The sequence below is a fragment of the Lutra lutra genome, chromosome 9 (assembly GCF_902655055.1).
Source record: "Lutra lutra chromosome 9, mLutLut1.2, whole genome shotgun sequence".
NCBI classification, from domain to species: Eukaryota; Metazoa; Chordata; class Mammalia; order Carnivora; family Mustelidae; genus Lutra; species Lutra lutra.
Window position 1 is genome coordinate 117,497,633 of NC_062286.1, and position 20,378 is coordinate 117,518,010.

Sequence of the window (20,378 nt, forward strand, 5' to 3'; positions counted from 1 at the left end):
AGTAAACACTTGCCAAGTGGCTGTTCCCCCAGAATGTCAGTTCCCGAGGGCAGGGACTGTGTCCATCCTGTTCACACACGCCCCAGTGCTCAGCACACAGCAGGTGCTCAAAAAAACCCCATCAGTGAGCAGGTGGAGAACTTCAGGCCCAGAATGAAGAAGGGACTTGTCCAAGGCCTCTCCTGAGGGCAGCAGAGCCAGCAGTGGTGCCCAGCTCCCCTGCAGCACGTGCAGCCAGCCGCACAGCCCCCCCTTCCCCAGCCCGGGGCACACAAGAGCCCAGGCCCTTTGCTCACTGAGTCAACACAGTTTATTACCGAACTGCACTTTCACCTTCACACAGACTATTTCAAAGAGCTGGAACAAGTGTGGGGTGGGGGCTGGGGGGGACAGGTGCCCCTCAGGAGCCAGGACCCCCAGCTGGCTTCCCCAGACCAGGGCAGGGGAGGGAGCATCAGGCCGTTCAGTCTCCGGGCACCAGCTCTCCACGTGCACACGCACAGCAAGCCAGCAGCTCCTCACACATAAATACAGTCACGCTTAACAAAAATAGTATATCATCTTCACAAGGAATAAAAACTAGTCTCGAATATGTACAGCAGAGAGCCCGGGATGGCCAGGGGTAGGCCGGGACCCCCAGGGATGAGACAGGCGGCCATGGGTGGAGTAGAGGAGAGGGAGGCCTGAAGGACACCGGGCCAGGCCACTCTGACCTTGGCAGCCCTGCAGCCCAGGCTGAATGGGGGTGGAGCACACATCTGGCCAGGTAGGACTGGCCCCTCCTGCCACCCTCACCTTCATCCTGTGCATCAGGGTCTCCCTCCTGCCCTTCCTGCCTGAGGTAGGGAAGACTCTAGGGCTTCCGCAGCTGCTCCCTGTAGCTCCCCTTCACCTCTGGGCCAAGGCCCCCCAAATCCCTAGACTCCATGGGTGACAGCCCAAGGCAAAGATGCCACAGGCTGATCTTCTCGCAGGAAGTGAGACAGCTGAGGCCATCAACAGCTCTGAGGCACCTGCCTTGGGCCCAGTTGGTCCCTCAGTCACGGTCATGGGAGCCAAGGAAGGGGAAAGGGAAAGGAAGTGGGGTGGTGCTAAACTGCAAGGGCCACCCCAGCTTTGGCATGGGGCGCTTCCTGCAGCTACAGCCCCCTCCTTCCGGGGTGGGGCTGGCCTCTAGCCAGAGGCTTCTGGAGGACGTGGGGGTTGGGGTCAGGGACTCTGGCCAGGCCAGAGGTGGGGAGGGGGTCCTGGTCCTTATTTCTTTATTCCAAGCAGCTTGAATCCCTAATTAGTCAGAAGTGGCCCCTAAGTGGCTCTTGGGAAAGTGGGGATAGAAGGGAGGGGTGCCTAGGTCCTGGGAGGGGAAGGGAATGATCAATTCTGAGGCCACAAACATCAAAACGAAGGCAATCTAGTCTCTCCTTCTGGGGAAAAAGGTCAGAAAACTCACCAACTCCCTGGCAGGAAAGCATTCTTGGGGAGGCTAAGGGGTCGGGGCTTCCACCAATCAGGCAGGGCCCTCCAACTCCTAGCTACAAACACCCCCACACCTGCCAGCTTCCATGGGGCAGATTTTGGGGAAACCTTGTGGGTTCTGAGGCCAGGAGAACTGACGTGTAGGGAAGGCAGCTCTCACAGAAGCATGGTAGATTCTAGAAAACTAACTGCAGGGGACCAGGTCTAAGCCCAACCCTGTTATGGGTAGGTGGCCATAGATGGCATGTAGTGGTTCTCCTGGTGGCAATGGTGGCTGGACAAAGGGATGTGGTGGGGGCAGGACAAGGGTGGCAGGGTAAGTGGGTGGTCAGTGTCTGGTCATTTCCGACTGAAGAGTGAGCCCAGCAGAACCACGCCAGCCACAGTCATGCCTGTCAGGAACCAGCGGTTGAAGCGCTCCTGGCCCTTCCGGCTCTCGGCTGCTGCATTGTTACCGTAGAGTTCCACGAAAGTGTCCTGCAGTGGAGAGAAGAGAGAGGAGGGTGCTGTTTGAGTCCTCTGTCAGTAATGTGGATGGGTGGGAGAAGGGGCCTGGCCACCTGCATGCAATGGTGATTTGAAGATTTTTATTTTTATTTATTTAAAGACTGATTTTAGGTGATTCACACACCTATACCCTTGTGTCAAATAATACTTTTTTTTTTTAAAGACTTTTATTTTTTATTTATTTATTTATTTTTTAAAGATTTTATTTATTTATTTGACAGAGAGAAATCACAAGTAGGCAGAGAGGCAGGCAGAGAGAGAGGAGGAAGCAGGCTCCCTGCTGAGCAGAAAGCCCAATGCGGGGCTCGAACCCAGGACCTGGGATCATGACCTGAGCCGAAGGCAGAGGCCTTAACCCACTGAGCCACCCAGGCGCCCCTAAAGACTTTTATTTTTTAATTTATTTGACAGACAGAGATCACAAGTAGGCAGAGAAGCAGGCTGAGAGAGAGGAGGAAGCAGGCTCCCTGCCGAGCAGAGAGCCCGATGCGGGGCTCGATCCCAGGATCCTGGGATCATTACCCGAGCCCAAGGCAGAGGCCTTAACCCACTGAGCCACCCAGGCGCCCCCAAATAATACATTTTATGTTAATAAAAATTTTAAAAAAAGATTGATTTTATTTATTTGAGAGAGAGAGAGAGAGAGAGAGAGACAGTGAGAGAGGGAACACAAGCAGGGGGAGTGGGAGGGGGAGAAGCAGGCTTCTCTGCCCAGCAGGGACCCAGAACCCTGAGATCATGACCTGAGTTGAAGGCAGAGGCTTAACCAATAGAGCCACCCAAGTGTCCCTGCAGTGATAATCTGAAAAACTAAAGCCATCTATGCCCACTCTGGGCCAGATAAAGGGTTCAAGGCCGCCCTCGTTCCCGCCACCCTGCTGGGGACGGTCAACGTGCATTATTCCTGAGGTAACGGTACAAAGCTGGGAAGGGCTTTGTCCAAGGTGAGCAAGCTAAAAAGTGCTACTGGAGAACCTGCAGTGGGAAAGAGGCTGGGGAAGGGAAGCGACAGGAGGTTAGGTTAACGAGAGCTGACCCGTGTGTGGTCTGAAAGTTGAGAGCACGGAACTGAGTCTGTGCATACTGTAGAACCATTAGGCCTTAGCCTTCCTGTGATGGGACTGAGGCAGGGAGGGAGAGGGGACAGGGCTAAATTCCCAGCGATTCAAGGGCAGGCCAGGTCTGGACACTACTGGCCTGCGGCTCCTTCTCCCCCTGGAGAATGGAGGGCCGGTTGATGGGTACACAGAGAGGGCAGAGTAGAGGGACAGCTATTCTGATGCAGGACTGGGATGGGATGGGGTTTGTGAGGCCAAGTCCCTGCCCCCCCACCCCCTCCACCCAGGTGTGACTTGGGGCCCAAAAGGAGGTGAGCAACAGCCCTCAGCCCTGAGAGGAGTCAGGAGGGACACACAGGATATGGGGAAGGTGGGGCTGTGGCTTAAACTACGCAGCCTAGGGAGGAGCCAGCCTGTGGGGCAGGGAGAGGAGGGCTGCAGCACCCTTTAATGGGTAAGCTTCGCACCCCATTTGTCCTTTAGTTCTCCCAACAATGCTGCAGTGCAGGCCGTCTCTCCCCATTTACAGACCAGGAACCCCTGGGCCTAGGGAGCATGTGTGTCTAGAGTGTGAATGGATCACAGATGAATGAACACAGAGCCCATGCGTCCTCATTTCCACCTGGTCCCAACTGGCTGAGGGGTGGCTGTTCCCTCAGACAACACCTGCCATCTCCAGTTGTTTCCAAGTTCCACCAGGCCAGTCTGCTCACTGTGAGACCTGCCTGGCCCTGCTTTTGGTCTTATTAACCCACTCAGTTCACACTCCACATGGAGGATTTTTAAAGTCCATAGATCAGACCACGGCACGCCTGGGCTTAAAAGTCCTCCAACAGCTTTGCCTTGCACTTAGAAAGCCAGTGTCATTTCTGCTCACATCCCTGGTACCTAGAAGAATGCCATGCGCACTGAACGGCCACGATGACTCAAACACTCCTCGATATTTATTAAGCCATTAGGGAGGCAGCAGCAGTAAGCCAGAGCCCTTACCAGAATGTTTACCAGGTATTGCGGAAAGAAACACCAGAAAAAGCCCCTCCATTCCGACCACATCTCTCCTTCCCATCTCATCCCACGCTCTCAGCCTTCCCCAGGCTTCCTATCACATGTTGAATGAAGTCCCCACTCCTGACCATGGCCAGTGAGGTCAAGAGGGACCTGCCCCCTCCTTCCCCACTGCACACTCATCACACCAGCCTCCTTGCTTTTTCCTCAAACATCTGCTCAGGAGCTCGCTGTTCTCGCTCCCTGGTGCACTTGACCCCAGATCACCACCTGCTTCACTCATTCTCCCCCATTTCGCTCCTGAATCTGCTCAAATGTCATCTCCGTGGGAGGCCTGCTTTGGTCACCTCTTCTAAAATGATACCCATCCTCATCTCTCTCTACCTTGTTTTATTTTTCTTCCCAGCACTTTTTATAACCACATTCGACACTCTGTTTTTGTTTTGTCTCCTGCACTAGGCGTGGCTTGACAAGCGCAGAGATCCTGTCTTGTCTCTGTATGCTCCGTGCCTGGAACAGTGTCTGGCACATGCTGGTGCTCAACAAACATACGAGTCGAGTGAAGGTACTGCAAGTCTGCCAAGTGCCAGGCAGTTACCCATCACCTTCACCAGGTAGATCTGAGCCCCACTGTCACATTGCATAGGGAAGACCAGTCCCCCAGCTAATAGGCAGCAGAGCTGGGATCAGAACCCAGGGCTGCTCTGTTCCAAAGGATGTATGCTATAGCAGGACTCTTCCCTATGTGGTGGGGCTGGGATGATCTGTCCTGTCAAAAGGGCTAAAATGGATTCTAGGGGAGCACCTGGGTGGCTCAGTCATTAAGCGTCTCCCTTTGGCTCAGGTCATGATCCTAGGATCCTGGGAATGAGCCCCGCATCGGGCTCCCTTTTCAGTGGGGAGCCTGCTTCCCCCCTCCCTCTCCCTCTGCCCCTGCATGTGTTCCCTCTCTTGCTGTGTCTCTCTCTGTCAAATAAATAAAAATAATCTTAAAAAAAAAAAAATGGATTCTAGGAAGAGGGATGTGGGGTGGGGCTGAGAGGGAGCCTTGGGTCTAGGGAGAGAAGGGCAGGGGTGTGGCAGCAGCCGGCCACCTAACTCTTTGGGCTTGTTGCTGCCCAGGCGCCGCTGGTGTGGATATGATTCCCTATCTTTTCCCCTTCATCCTGGCTAGCCTGGGTGCTGGCGGACACCATAGATAATTCTTCTAAGAGTTACAATTTTTTCTGGTCCTAAGTAAAGTAGGCCCAAATGGAATAACAAAAAAGACGGATCCACAATGGGGGCGAGTCCTGGACTACTGGGAACATGGGAGAAGTGAGACCAAGGCCAGAAAGACCTGGCTATCCCAAGGGGCCCAATGTCTCACAAGAAACCAGGGACACTGGGGTTGCAGCCAAAGTGGGAGAGGCCTGGCTCCCTCAATGGGAACTTTCCTAAAGTAGACGGCTGGCAGCCACAGGAAACTTTCCTCTCTGGGGCTGAGTTGGAGTAAACAGGCCCTGTCCCTGCAAGGGCACAAAGCACTCACTGTCCAGGAACAGTCATTCCAGGGTGGAGGGAACATTCTCAATTCGGTGTCATAGAGAACAAGACTCTGACCTGCCCAGCCCCTGACTCGCGCATTCCTGGCCAGGACAAACTTCATCTCCTCTTCAGGAGCTCCTCCTCCTGGGGAAGAGGGGAGTACAGTTTCCAGAGGCTATGGATTCTGGGGACTACTTTTGCAGACAGAACATGAGCAAAACGGGGTGTGCTATTCCGGGGCGGGTGCTGGGGAGGCAGTGGTGTGGGTATATTTAGCTCAAGGTTCACACGACACACTTGGAAACAAACACAGCCATTTTCTCAGTGGGCAGTTGCCCTGGATAAATAAACAGCATTACAGGGCAGCCCGGTTCTGGAAAAGCAGAGATAAGCCCCAGTGCTCTTCAATGGTTCCCACTAGTTTCAGCCAGAGCTGGCATGGTGGGCAGGGGGGTAAGATCCTAGGGGTGGGTTGCAGGAAAGTCTCTGATGTCACAGAGGCTTTCAGGAGACCTAGGCCTGAGGTTGTGACTGCTGACATGGGATGATCCATGCAGGAGTTTTCAGGGCCACTGGAGACAATGGCTAATGACCTCCATGGCAGGATCAGGGACCCCCAGTCAGGCAGACCCCACAAGTTATTAAGGCCAACCCACCTGTCTATTCTATAGTTTCACACAGCTGAACTGTGGTTGAGCTTGGACTCGGAATTGCCTTCTGACCTGACATAAGGGCCCCTCGGGGGTGGGGGAAGCCAAGAACCAGGGTCCCCACGAAAAACCTAGGGTGGGACCACTCTCAAGGTCCTGCCTCCAACAAACAGTCCTGGCCACATACACGGAATGGACCGACATGACATACTCCAAAGTGTTCCTCACCCCTGTGTGTCCTCTAACTGGTCACCCTCCCCACATCATCTTCCTCGGTACCAATCCCTCCTCAGCTTATGAGACTCTGCAATGAGTGTCTCCTTTGTGCTTGCAGGGTTTTGGACTCTCACTCACACCATAAATATTTCTGGAGTGCAAACCCTGCTCCGAGCCCAGCACTGAAGACACAGCAGTGAACAAGACAAACAAGATTTGCTTTTTCAGAGCTTACGCTCCAGTCTGCACGCTCTCCATGGAGGGCGATCTCCTTCAGTGGGGCAAAGCAAAAAATTCCTGGACACTACAGTGGTTTGCGGTGTTCCATGGGGCCACAGCACATAAAGAGATACAGAGTACAGCTGTGGTATTCAAGTGTCATGGGAAGGCAATTAGGACAAGAATGTAGAAAAAGATGCCCTGGGGGTGGGGTGGGGATAAGAAAAACAGGTTGAGAAACATTGTCCTAGTGGGAAGCAGAGAGAATACGGAACAAGACAATTTCAGAGATGATGGGGTTTGAAGACCGTAAGTCATGGGGAGGTGATAGAGAACACCTGGGACGGACCGATACGGGAGGAGTGGTCCGAAAAGGTCTCTCCAGGGAAGTGAGGTTTGAGCGGAGTGAGAGCTGAAAGTCAAGCTGGCAGTGGCTAAGGGAGGATCAAAAATCTTGGGTAAAAAAGAGCATGTTTCGCAGTAGCAACAAGTGCAAAGGCCCTGAGGTGAGAGTAGGAGGCAAAGTGTCCTTGAACTGAGGCCAATTGGTGTGTCGGTTCCCCCCCTCAGTCTGGGGGCTCAGTGTAGGCAGGGACCAAGTCTGACCCATGTCTGAAGCCAGGCCCATCCAGACAGGCACAGGCGGATTACAGTTAGATCTCTGCCCAGAGGCCAACTGAAGAATGCAGGCCACAACAATTCCCCGAAGGCAGCACCCCCCCCCCCACCTGCCAGGGGCTGAAGCACAGTGCTTACTTGAGTCTGATCAGTCCTCTGATCCCCACCCTTCTCTCTCACCTTGGTTTCCATGATGCTTCCTAATGTGACCTTGAGAAGCCCAGGATCCTCACTTGCTAAATAATAATAATATAATAACAAGAGCTATTATGGCAACTGACCTTCATTACACACTTGAATGCTTTAGTTGTGCTGAGCACTGAGCTAAAGCACTTTACCTTGACTAGGCCATATTCCCTGATTCCATGTATAACCACATTCATTTGAGTGATTTTTTTTTCCTATCTCCCCCACTAGACTGTGTCTGGTTTTGTTCCTTGTATCTCTAGAACCTGATGCTGTACCTGGAGCACAGCAGGTGCCATTCTTAATGAATCTATTTTATAACTTTTAAAAAGGATTTTATTTTTAAGTAATTTCACACCCGACATGGAACTCGAACTCACAACCTTGAAGTCAGGAATCACATGTTCCACCTACTGAGCCAGCCAGGTGCCCCTGTAATTTTTTTTAAATAAGCTCTATGCCCAACATGGGGCCTGAACTCACAGCCCCAAGATCAAGAGTCGCATGCTCTACTGATTGAGCCAGCCAGGTACCCCCTAAATAAATCTATTTTATTTTTTATAATTTATTTATTTAAATATTTTATTTATTTACTAGAGAGAGAGAGAGGGAGAGAGAGCAGAGTGGGGTGAAGGGAAGAGGGAGAAGCAGAGCAGGGAGCCCAATGTAGGACTTGATCTCGGGACTCCAGGATCATGATCTGAGCCGAAGGCAGTCGCTTAACCAACTGAGCCACCCAGGCACCCCTAAAATTTTTTTTGTGGAAATTTATTTACTTGAGAGAGCATGCTAGTGCACACAAATAGGGCGGGAGCGGGGGGAGGGGTGGCGGTGCAGAGGGAGAGAATTTCAAGCCCAGTCCCTGCTGAGCACAGAGCCCGATGCTGGGCTGTGGAGCTCCATCTCACAACCCTGAGATCCTGACCTGAACTGAAATCAAGAATCAGACGATCAACCAACTGAGCCACCCAGGTGCCCCTAAATGAATCTGTTTTAGATGAACATTTAAATGAGGGACTATTTTCATTTAACCCCCTAACATTTATCAATGGCCTTGTTCTACAGATGTGAAAATGGACTTTTCCGAGGTCACTCACCCTCTATCTAGGAAATGGTAGGACTGGGGCTTTGTCTGAGTTCTGACCTCTTGCTCATTCTGATGTCTGATCCTGCCATCTCAGTCCCTGCTGTCCCTACCCACAGAGAACCTAACCTACACAGTGGCAGTGGCAGCAGATGCTTCCTGAGCACTTACCCTGCAAGGAAAGCACTCTTCTTCTTAGCCCTTACGGAAGATCAGTTCACTGAAGTGTCTCGCACTGCTGGGCAGTGGGCACTGCTGTTAACCCATCATACCGCTCATGGACCTGCAGCCCTCAGATCATCTGTGACTTGCCTGAGGTCACACAGTGACAGGGTTGCCTGCACTGGCAGTCTGGCTCTAGTGTCTGCTTCCAACCTCCAAAAAGGACTGTGTTCACTTTCAAAAGGATGATACTTTTCAAGGCCCCATAGTGGGCCAGGTGCAGGCACTTCTCATACTGGAGGACCCCGGCCTACACCTGGGTAAAAACTGAGGTTCAGAGATACCTCCTGCCCAAAGAGGGTATGTAGGGAAGTCAGCCGCAAGGTCCAGTATATGCAGCAGCAAACCCCATATTCCGGGCCAGGGCTACAGCCTGAGTTCCTCTAGGAGGGGGAAGGTTGCCCGAGGCCACTAGCTGAATGAATGAGCTCTGGCCCCCAGCCAGCTGAGAGGAACTGGGTGCCACAGGAAAAGGATGTGACGAAGACCAGGAGGGAAAGTGAAACCCTTCCGTCCTGGCTTCAGTGGGGGGGACAAGTGCTTGTGCCAGACGGGCCCTTCCTTCCTCTAGGGTGACTCTGGATGGCCCAGGCCCACCACTTCCTTCCTGCTTGGTTATTTTGGGAAAGAGGTAGGTGGAGAAGAGGAAGGGGCTCCTTGCAGCCCGGGGAAAGTGCCAGCGCTGTACATCAGCTCTGTACCTTGCCTTGGCCTTGTCATGGCCCACGGGCAGGCCATGAGTCACTTGCAGAGTCACTTTCTGCTGCTAGCCTCAGTTTCCCTGAGGGAAAGGCTGATATATGCCTGCCGGATAGATAAATGAGGCCTTGTTAGGAGATCCCTGGGAGATGGCAGGAAGGGGGGATGGGGCACGTGGAGAGGCCTTATCACTCTCTTAGCAGGGAGGTGCAGGCGGAGACTCGGAAGAAGTGAGGTTTGTGGTTGGAATCCACTTCCCTTGGCTTTCCTGGGGGGAGCTGTTGGCTTCAGCAATGTGAAAGGAACACAGCCCTCTCTCCTCCACTGGGGGTGGGGGCGGATTTGGATGTGGGCAATTTAGAGAGACAGCCCAGTTAGGGCAGAGGCAGAGATGGGTGACCACACTGTGCTAGGGCAACGCCAGTCCATCTAGCCCGGCTGTGGGCACCACAGCAAACCTCTTGACTTTGGAGCCTCAGTTTCTCCTACTGACCCTCCAAGGCAGTGGTGGTAAGATCAGGAGATGAAAGCACTTAGTAAAGCAGGGTGACCTCCGTGTTACTGGCTGAAGTGGGTGTCATGGGGGGGGGCGCTCAAGCCATTTGGGCTTTAGGGAATATTTGGAGACATCCTCACAGCAAACTTCAAGTTAATCGTTTTCCAACTCTGCCCCCGTCAGCTGCTAGCTTCTCCTCCCCCGCCTCCTCCCTCACCATTAGTTCTCAGAAGCTAAGCCTGACAGATGTGCTCATTTCTCAGAAAAGGAAGTGGTTGTGCCGGGAGGAGATAACACCTCCGCTGGGGAATTGAGAAAGCTATCAGGCCCAGCAGTACGTGTGGGCTCTCTACCTCCTCAGCTCAGAGCCAGGGTGCCAGTCTTACAGGCAGAGAGAGACAATTCAGAGAAGCATTTACTGGGGGTACAGATGCTTATGTAGGGGTTCACAACCTCTTTCCCTGGGAGTGATGACTGATATTTACTGAGCACTTACCATGAACCAGGCATGGTGCTAAGAGCTTAGTTCTGGATACGAATTTACTTAATCCATGGGATAACCCACAAAGTGTTATTGTTATTTTCCATGTTTCAGATGAGGAAACATGGGCAGAGAGGTCAAGGGACCCTCCCAAGGTCATTATAGTTCATAAATGGCAGAGCTGGGATTTGTATGCTGCAGTCTGGCTCCAGAGCACAGCACTTAATGGCTCCTGGGAGGCAGCTACATGCTCATATGCATGCATTCTCTGGGATTCTGAGGCCTCCCGCATCTCAACTCTCTCCTCTCACCCCTGATGATGCTGTATTTACTCATGAGTAGATGGCCACAGCCTTTCATTCTTCTCCCAGTGTCCTGGGTGAGGACCAAGGCTCACACTTAAGAAGAGTCAGAGACTCAAAGTGATCTTATAACATAATCATCCAACTTCCCACGTGATGCACAAGCTCATTCCTAACATCCTCATTTCCTAGACAGGGTTGGGAAAGGTGGAGTGCCAAGGTCATGTAGTAGTTCTGTTTCACTCCAGATGGTCCATACTCGTGGGAGTTCACAGTCATCTCTAGGGCATCTCTGCTTGCACACTTGCAAAGCACTTCACTCTTGGACAGCTCTCTGAGAAAACATTTGCCTCTTTCACTCTACCTCCCCACACTGGCTGGCATCAAGTTTGGTCCTCTTTCTCTGCCGCTTTCCTCCAACTCTGTCCCAAGGGCTGCTCAAGAAGTCAGAGGAAGCTTTGCCGGCCTTCCTCTGCGCCTGGACCAGGTTGTGCTCCTCTCCCAGCAGAACTTCCTCACTGGTAAAGTGCCAGGGCTACCTGGATGAAGCCAAGGCTGGTGACAAATTAACTTCTATTTCTCTACTGAGCTGGGCTGCCAGAGCAAAGAGTAGGCAGGTACCCAGTAAGTCTTGCAACGAGACTTACAACGTGTTGGCTTTTGACATCATCTATAAAATGGAGATTAAAGATGTGCTTATTTCACAAGAACACCATGAGGATTCAACAGTAATACACGATAGGCTCTTACAACTCTGCAGGGCACAGAGCAGACTCTGAATAAATGTTGGCTATTATTACTGTTCTTATTTTTAGACCAGGGCCCAACTTCCACCTCAAAAGCTTTCTCCAGGGTCTATAAGACCCTGCAGGATTTCCTCAGCTTTGTCTGGGGCCAGACTGCTTCATTCCTCATATATCATGTTCTCTTCAGCCTCAGGACCTTAGCCCATGCTGCTCTCTCTGCCGAGGTCTCTCCTATATATCTCTTAAGTCTTCACCTCCAGGTCATTCTTCAAGGAGTACTCCTGCTTTCCGCCTCCCGGGCTCCTTGAGCTCTCTTGCCAGTTTGTTGAGCTGTTCATTTTTTAAGTGTTTTTGTTTACATTCTGGTTAACATACAATGTAATATTAGTTTCAGGTGTACAATATAGGGCTTCAGCACTTCCATACATCACCCTGTGCTCCTCATGACAAGTGTACTCCTTAACAAGTCACCTGTTCCACCCCCCACCCAACCTTCAGTTCTCTGTATGTTTTTTGGTTTGCCTCTCTCTTTCCTCTATGATCATTTGTTTCTTAAATTCCATACATGAGTGAAATCATATGGTATTTTTCTCGGACTTATTTTGCTTTGAGCTGTTCATTTTTGACCATGAGCTCTGTCTCTCAGGCCTAGCCCAGTGCTGGGCCCAGAGAAGGTGCTGATGATTATAGCTGCCTATGCGGATAGTGAGGAGGGTAGGGAAGAAAGGCCAGTTCCCTCTCTCTTCATCCCCATCCTCACTGCCCGGCAAAACTAGGGGGCGGCCCTGAGATACCAGGTGATTGGGCAGGGTGACCAGGACTCCCCAGATACCAAGTTCTTCCAGGTTCAGGGAGGGGGACAGAAGTTTATGAAAAGGTTCTGGAAAAGGCATCTTCTGCATTATGTTGAGGCAACAGGCAGAAGGCACTGGGGTCAGCAACCTACAAAGAATAGGGACTTGGTCTCTAGGGCCAACCCTCTTCCTAAAACTGTTTCCTTCTGGGGTCTATGCCTCCAAGTACTCCATGATCCAAAGGAGCCATTTGCTTCTCATTTCCACCCAAAGCTATCCCCACCACCTCATCTGTTGCTGTGAACAATGCTGCATGCTGTTAAGAAGGGAACACTAGGCAGAGAGTCAGCAGATGTGGTTTCGTGTCCCAGCACTATCACTGGCTTGCTTATGTTGAGTCTGTTCTCCTATCTAGGATAGGAGGAAAGTCTGGGACTTCCCCCAGCTGAAAAATGAAGGGGATCATCCCAAGCACTCCTACTAGTGCTGCAGCACGAAGAGGATGTAAGTGGCTCAAACATGGGTGGCTGAGTGACTACCTGAGTTCTGTCTCTAAAGGGTATTCAGCAGACCCAGTAGTTAGCATGGAACGTAAGAGGCAACATTCTGGAGTGAAGGACATGTTGCCATAACAAGAGTCTGATCCTTCTCCACCTAGAGGCCTGCTAAGTCTTGCCCTCAAACCTGTAGGATTCTAAGGGAAAGGGCAATGGGTACATCTGTGACCCAGGGCAAGCTCCTCAGAGAGGCCAGATCCTGCCGGACTCTGTCCCTGAGGCCTCAACCTCTTCACCCCAGCACCACCTCCAACTAGTCCAAACAAGTCCCGGGTATTTTCAGCCACCTTTATCTGATCGGAAATGTTTGGAATTCCACAGCAGAAGGCAACAGTTCTGGAGGATTTGAGGAAGGGAGCAAATTCCTCTAACACCCTTCCCTCCCCTCTATACATATGAATGCGCACACACACACACACACACACACACACACACACACACCCAGTAACCAAGAACTCAGAACTGAAGGTTCCTGCTGGGTTGCATTTCCTCCATTCTGGTTCCTTCTAGTCTTCTCAGTTCATCCCCACCCAAGTCCATCAGTCGCCTCAAGATACAGAATAGCAAGATGCCCGAGATGGTGCTAGAGCCAGCCGGACTATCTGCAACAGGGTGATGCAGGGGTGGGGGCCAGCAGGAGGTCTGCTGTTCAGTCAATACCCAGAGCACCCCTAACTGCAAAAGATCACCACCAGGAGGCCCCAAAGCAACTTGCTGTCCCACCTGATGCGACATGTGGATCACTCAAGAATTCATGGGTCATGATCCTGTGGTTCTACCTAGCTCAACTCCTTCCCTAAACAGATGGGAAACTGAGACCCACAGGAGGGAAAGGGACTCCTCTGCAAGGCCTCCTGCCTCCTGGAGGATGGGCTTTGGCCTCAGCTCTATGATTGCCTACTTGACGGACCTGGGCAAGACCCTTTACCTCCCCAGGCCAGAATTCCTGGCTGTAAAGTGACAGCACCATGGGGCACATGGGAGGCTCAGTCGGTTGAGCTTTGGACTCTCGATTTTGGCTCTGGTAGTGACCTCAGGGTCAGGAGATGGTGCCTGCATCAGGCTCTGTGCTCAGCAGGGAGTCTGCTTCAGACTCTCTCTCTCCCTCTCCCTCCGCCACACCCCCATCCCACCCGCAGCCGCCATGTGCACATTCTTTTTCTCACATAAGTAAATAAATAAATAAAATCTTAAAAAAAATAATAAAGCAAGAGCACTGTGCTTACAGTCACAGGCTTGGCAGCAAGAAGTAAATGGTTCACAGAACTCAATAAAGGCTGAGTGGCCTCATTTGTGGTTCCAATGGCGCATCTCAATTTTTACAGCTACAAACAAACGCGTAACACAGCTAATACCTACCAAACTCCTGCTTGAATTCTCAAAACCTTACAAGTAACCATTGTCCCCATTTTACTAACTAGGAAGCTAAGACTCAGAAAGGTGATGAGATTTTGCCTAAGTTGACCAGCTACTGAGTGAAGGGGTCTGACCCCAGGACGCGTTAAATTTGCCAGTGCAATAGGACGGATGCAGAGCGATGTTACCAAAGCTCTTCCATCCTTCCCCCTTTCATCCTTGCACCTGCCCACTATTTCATGAGGATCTGCTATTTTGGGGCCCTAGAAGTCAGAGATAATTCTGAGGACAGGGAAGAGAAGAGGCATGCTCCCTGGGTCCCTGGGTGCTTTGTGGGTGGGAAAGGGAGAGGTGTGCTGTGGCTGCTCAGAGCTGCCCCCAACCCAGCCTCTGTAGGGCCAGTCTCTCCCTTTATCTGCCATTATCTTGGAAATGAAAGTGATGTCAAGCAGCTCTGATGGAGCTCTTATCTGAGTTTTCTAAGACAGATCATGACCCCTTTGTGGGCTGAGCTGTGAGGTTGCAGGAAGGACCAGACAATCTGCCCTGCTAGCTCAGGACACTCATTCATTCCACGAATCTTTAAAGTACCCACTAAATGCCAGGCACTATGCTAAGTACTGGGAATAAAGCAGTGACTAAATCAGATGAAATTTCCCACCTGCAGAGTTTATAATTTAATGGGAGGAGACAGGCAATAAATGTATGTTGTCAGATGGTGATACGTGCTAAAAAGAAAAATAAATGAGAGAAAAGGGTTAGACAGAAACATGGAAGAGGGGAGGATTAGAACTCTAGTCAGGGAAAGCTTCTTGAGGAGGTGACATCCTATCAGAGCCCTGAATGAAGTGAGTGTACAGGCTCACAATTATCTGAGGAAAAGCAGTGGGAACAACAACTGCAAAGGCCCCAAGGCAGGAACACAGGCACTCCAGGAATGCCAGTGTGACTACAGTGAAGGGAATGGTGGCAGTGCGGTCTGGCAGTAGCGAAGGGACTATGCAGGGCCCTGAATGCCATTTAAGAACTTAGTTTTGTCCTTTGAATGACATGGGAACACAACAGGCGACATGCTCTAACTTTTTTTTTTGTTTTTTTTTTTTAAAGATTTTATTTGTCAGAGAGAGAGAGTGAGCATGAGCAGGGGGAGCAGCAGGCAGAGGCAGAAGGAGACTCCCCGCCAAGCAAGGTGCCGCATGTGGGACTAGAACTCTGGGATCATGGCCTGAACCGAAGGCAGATGCTTAACAGACTGAGCCACCAAGGCGTCCCACTTTGGTTTTAACAGGTTTCCTCTGGCTGCTGGGTGGAGACCTCCAGGGTCAAGGGTGGAAGCAAGAAGTCTGTGAGAAGGTGATACAGTCATCCAAGAAAAATATGATAGCAATTTAGCCAGGATGGTGCCAGGGAAACTGATGAGAAGCAGTCAGATTCAGTATTTATTTTTAAAAGTAGAGGGGTGCCTGGGTGGCTCAGCTGGTTAAGCACCTGCCTTTGGCTCAGGTCATGATCTCGGGGCTCTAGAATTGAGCCCCGCATCGGGCTCCCTGCTCGGCAGGGAGTCTGCTTCTCCCTCTCCCTTTTCCTACTTCAGGCTCTCTCTCTCTCTCCCCTGCTCATGCTCTCAAATAAATAAATAAATAAAATCTTAAAAAAGAGCTGAGGTTGGTAGAGCATATGGTTCTTGATCTCAAGGTCATGAGTTCAAGCCCCACTTGGGTATATAGCTTACTTTAAAAAAAGAAAGAATAAAAAAGAAAGAAGTAGAGCTGAAAGGATCTGCTGATGGACTGGTTGTGGGCTAGGAGAACTGCTAGTCTCTCTGACCTTGTTTCTCATCTACCAAAGGCAAGGCGAAAGGCCTCTAAGGAATTTCTTTTTTTTCCAAATTGATAACTATGGGAACTCTTTGGGATGAAGAGAGACAAAAATCACTGTCTCCCATGGAAGCAAAGCCATTTGCTCTCCAGGCCCTAAAGGGTGGATGGCAGGGAGAGGAGGAAGGCAGGGGCTGCCCAGAAACAAAGGAAGGGCAGGGGCTGCCAGGCCTGGGGGGGATGGAGGTAAAGCTACTTTGCTTTATGTTAAGAGAACAGGGGCATCAGAGCTGTGCCGTGTCCAGGGCTTACAAGGCAGAAGGTGCCCAGTGGGTGAGGGAGTGAATGAGGCAGTGCCTGCAGGCCAGGATATGTGCAAGAGCTTCCCAAGTCGTTCCAAGGGGTAAGCCTGACCCAAGGGATTCATCTCCTGTCATTCCTTCTGCATTGATCACATTGTACGCGGAGGCTCCAGTTCCCATGCTGCATGAACAGATGACTGCGCAGTCTGCAATCACCAAAGTAGCCTTTTAGGGCTGAAAGGAAGCACGGACACATCTGGTCCACTCTCCACAATTTCAGCCATCACGGTTTTGGCCTTATCCATATATCACTGTTCTTATTAACATTTTCCTACCAATTGATTTAATTAAAAATATGTAAATAAATGTACTGAAAATTCTCAACCCCCTGTCTCTACTCCCAAAAGAACCCTTTCTGTAATCTTTTCCCTTTTATTTATTTATTAAATTTTTATTTTAAATTTCTACACCCAATGTGGGACTCAAACTCACAACCCTGAGATCAAGGCTGCATGCTGCACTGACTGAGCCAGCCGGGTGCCATTGCAATCTTTCCCCCATTTAGCAAATGGTGGTAGTTTCACCCTTTCAGGTGCTGAAGCCTGGAACACCTTGGAGTCATTGCTAAATCCTTCCTGGTTCTGGTCTGTTAGCAAATTCCTTTGAATTTATCCAGAATCTCACCACTTCTCACCACCTCCACCACAGACATTTGGTTCAAGCCAATGCCATCTTCTGCCCACACTGTTACAACAACCTCCTTCCTGGCCTCCCAGCTTCTCACCTCCCACTATGGTCCTTCACCAGAGCAGCCACATTCTGTCTAATCAAAATACTCCACTGCCTTCCCATTTCACCCCAAGGAGGAGGAAACGTCCCACCATGGCTCACATAAACCTTCATCTTCTACCACGTTCTCCTCTGTTCACTCTGTTTAGCCACACTCACCTCCTCTGCTCTTCTTCAAACTTGCCAAGCTCATCCTTCTTAGCTTGGGGCCTCTGTAATTGTTCCCTCTATCTGGAATATTCTTACTGCAGATTAATAACATGGTTTATTCCCTCAGATCATGTAGATCTCTGCACATGTGCCTCCTCCTCAGGAAAGCCCCTCCCAATCACTCTTTATTTAAAACAAGAAACAAAAGGGACGCCTGGGTGGCTTTAATCAGTTGAGCATCTTCCCTCTGCTCAAGTCATGATCCCGGGGTCCTGGGATCAGGTCCTGCATCAGGTTCCTTGCTTGGCGGAGAGCCTGCTTCTCCCTCTGCCTGCTGCTCCCCGTGCTTGTGTTCTCTCTGACAAATAAATAAAATCTCTAAAAATAAATTTAAAAAAAAAGAAAAGAAACACCCCCCCCAAATGGTGCCTCGCCACTGTCCATTCCCCATGATCACTCAATCTTTTTAGACTATAAACTTCAGGAAGGCAGATATTCACAGTAGCTAGAATGGTGCATGGCATGGAGTAAGATACTTAGTAAATATTTGCTAAATGAATTAATGAAATGAAAAGGCAACATATGTTATTGCCACTGTAACTAGAACACCAGTATCATTTGCCACATATGGAAATCAACATAAAATAAAAACACTATTAGAAAAATGTCTATTTGCAGTTATCATATGATCTCCCTGATATGAGGAATCTGAGAAGCAACGTGGGGGGTTTGGGGGGTAGGGAAGGAAAAAATGAAACAAGATGGGATCAGGAGGGAGACAAACCATAAGAGACTCTTAATCTCACAAAACAAACTGAGGGTTGCTGGGGGGAGGGGGGTAGGGAGAGGGTGGTTGGGTTATGGACATTGGGGAGGGTTATGTGCTATGGTGAGTGCTGTGAAGCGTGTAAGCCTGACAATTCAGACCTATACTCCTGGGGCAAATAATGTATTATATGTGAATAAAAAAAAAAAAAAGAAAGAAAAAGAAAAATGTCTATTTGCATATCACCTATAAGTTACCTTGAAGGTCAATGGTACATGTATTGATCTTGGTCCCACACTTTTACAAAAGAGACACATGAGGTCCAGGGAAGGAAAAAGCTCAGGACAGAAGCAGCCAGCCAGTTGGGAGGTCAGTCCAGAGCAGCCACGCAAGTAACCCCTCAGTGTCTTGAAACCACAGCCCCTTCCCCCCAAAGCGTACACAAAGTGACTAAGTTCTTGGGAAGGGTACAGTAGGTTGAACCAACAGAGCCTGAGAGAGGGGACAGGAAAGCTCTTCTCCGGGCCAGGCATAGAACTGGAGGTTCTGTTGGAGAGAACAAAGGCCAAAGAGGAGTCTGCCAGGCTGGAGGAGTCTCATGGGGCTGCACTGTGGGGGACGGGCACGCACAAACCTGTAGGTGAGGTCCATGGAGACCAGACAGCTGAGAGCAGAAATGAAAACAGGCTGGGTCCCAAAGGGTAGCAGCTTCAATCCCGTAAACACCAGACAGGCATGGGGGTTCAGGTGCAGGACTGAGGCCCAGCTGAGCTCAGGGGGTTGGATGGGACCTTCCTACCCTCCTCTGTCAGTGATGATGACTCTAAGCTGAGTGGAGCAGAGACACTGCCAATCGTGCCACTAGTCACAGCTGACAGCAGACGTTTAGGCGGAAGAGACAGAGAGCTACCCTCCTAGTCCCCACATTCCAGATGGTCTTCTCCAGCACCCACTGAAGTCCAGCCAGCTCCACCCACATGGGCCCTTGAGGATTCAATCCCTGTTTGGAGGGGAACATCCTTTTCCTATTCTCATGGGGCTTAGCAAACATGGCTGCAGGTGCAAGGCGTAAAGCTACTGCTGTTGTAACTGCCAGGCCAGCAATGCCTGACCTACATCTCCACGGTTGGTTGCATGCAAAGAAAAATACCAGGGATTTCCGTTGGTGTTCACCGGCTGCAGCTGCCAGGGAAGGTGGGCCTTCTGAAGGCCGGCTGTGAGCAGGGCAGGACAAATAGTGAGCGGGCTGGGAGAGAGGAGGTGGCTGGCTTCTAAATTATTTTCTGGCTCTGAGGGCCTCTTTAGATTTCAGAGACTATCAAATGTTTATCTTTTTTCTACCAAGGTCTTCCACTGAAGCTTCTTCCCCCTCCTCTTCTAGTATATTGCCCTAAGATTTGAGGTAAAAAAAAGAGAAGGAGAGAGAGAATACGAGATTCTATTTGGGAAAAAAACTCCCCAAACTAAACAGTTGTTCCAACTGTAAATTATTGGCACTAGAGTGAGGCTTTTTAGATCTGCACGGAAAATAAGCAATTGGGAAGTTTTGCATGGCAGCATAAAAAGGCCCTGGGTATTCGGAGTCAGGACACATGACTCTTACTCTCGCTCTGTGGTGGTTCCATTTGGCTGCAGACATGTCAACTGAGGATCCTTGGCCTCACTTTCCTCATCTGCCAAGTATAGACAAAGGACCAGATGATCTCTCTGGCTCCAAAGGGCTGAGATCCTATTCCTAGGCCTTCGTTCTGATCCCTGTCAGGGGTTCAGTGTTGTGTAAGGAAAACCCTCTCTTAGGAGACAAGAGACTCAAGTTATAATCGCAGGGTTGCCTTTTAATTAACTTATTGTGTGATCTTGGGCAAGTCACTTCACTTTCTTCCTATGTAAACCAAGGACTTGAAAGTGCACTGAAGAAAAGCACCACAGGGGCGCCTGGGTGGCTCAGTGGGTTAAGCCGCTGCCTTCGGCTCAGGTCATGATCTCAGGGTCCTGGGATCGAGTCCCACATCGGGCTCTCTGCTCAGCAGGAAGCCTGCTTCCCTCTCTCTCTCTCTCCGTCTACTTGTGATCTCTCTCTGTCAAATAAATAAATAAAATCTTTAAAAAAAAAAAAAAAGAAAAGAAAAGAAAAGAAAAGCACCACAGGACCTCTGGTGTTATTATGTCTCCCTTATGTCATTCATCCCTTAGCATATGCTTGCTTCCCAAAGTGCTTGTTCTTTACTTGGAATAGCCCCAGTTTTGCAAACCTTAAGATCCCAGAGACACAAAATGGAGGAGGTAGGGGGTTCAAACCCAGGTCTATCTGCAGAGACTGTTCTCCCAATATAGAGATGTGGAGGATGGCATGGA

The 20,378-nt window shown here is 50.4% G+C and overlaps 1 protein-coding gene across 6 annotated transcripts in view; it reads right to left on the reverse strand.

Annotated features, from left to right (window-relative positions):
* Positions 1–292: 292 nt before the first annotated feature.
* Positions 293–20,378, reverse strand: part of BCL2L1 (BCL2 like 1) — a 51,359-nt gene continuing 31,273 nt past the window's right edge. For all 6 annotated transcript variants that reach the window (XM_047743829.1, XM_047743831.1, XM_047743830.1 and 3 more), the window contains exon 3: positions 293–1,953. In XM_047743829.1, the coding sequence (XP_047599785.1) occupies positions 1,816–1,953 (138 nt within the window). In that variant the 3' untranslated portion in view covers positions 293–1,815. The remainder of the gene's footprint in view (positions 1,954–20,378) is intronic.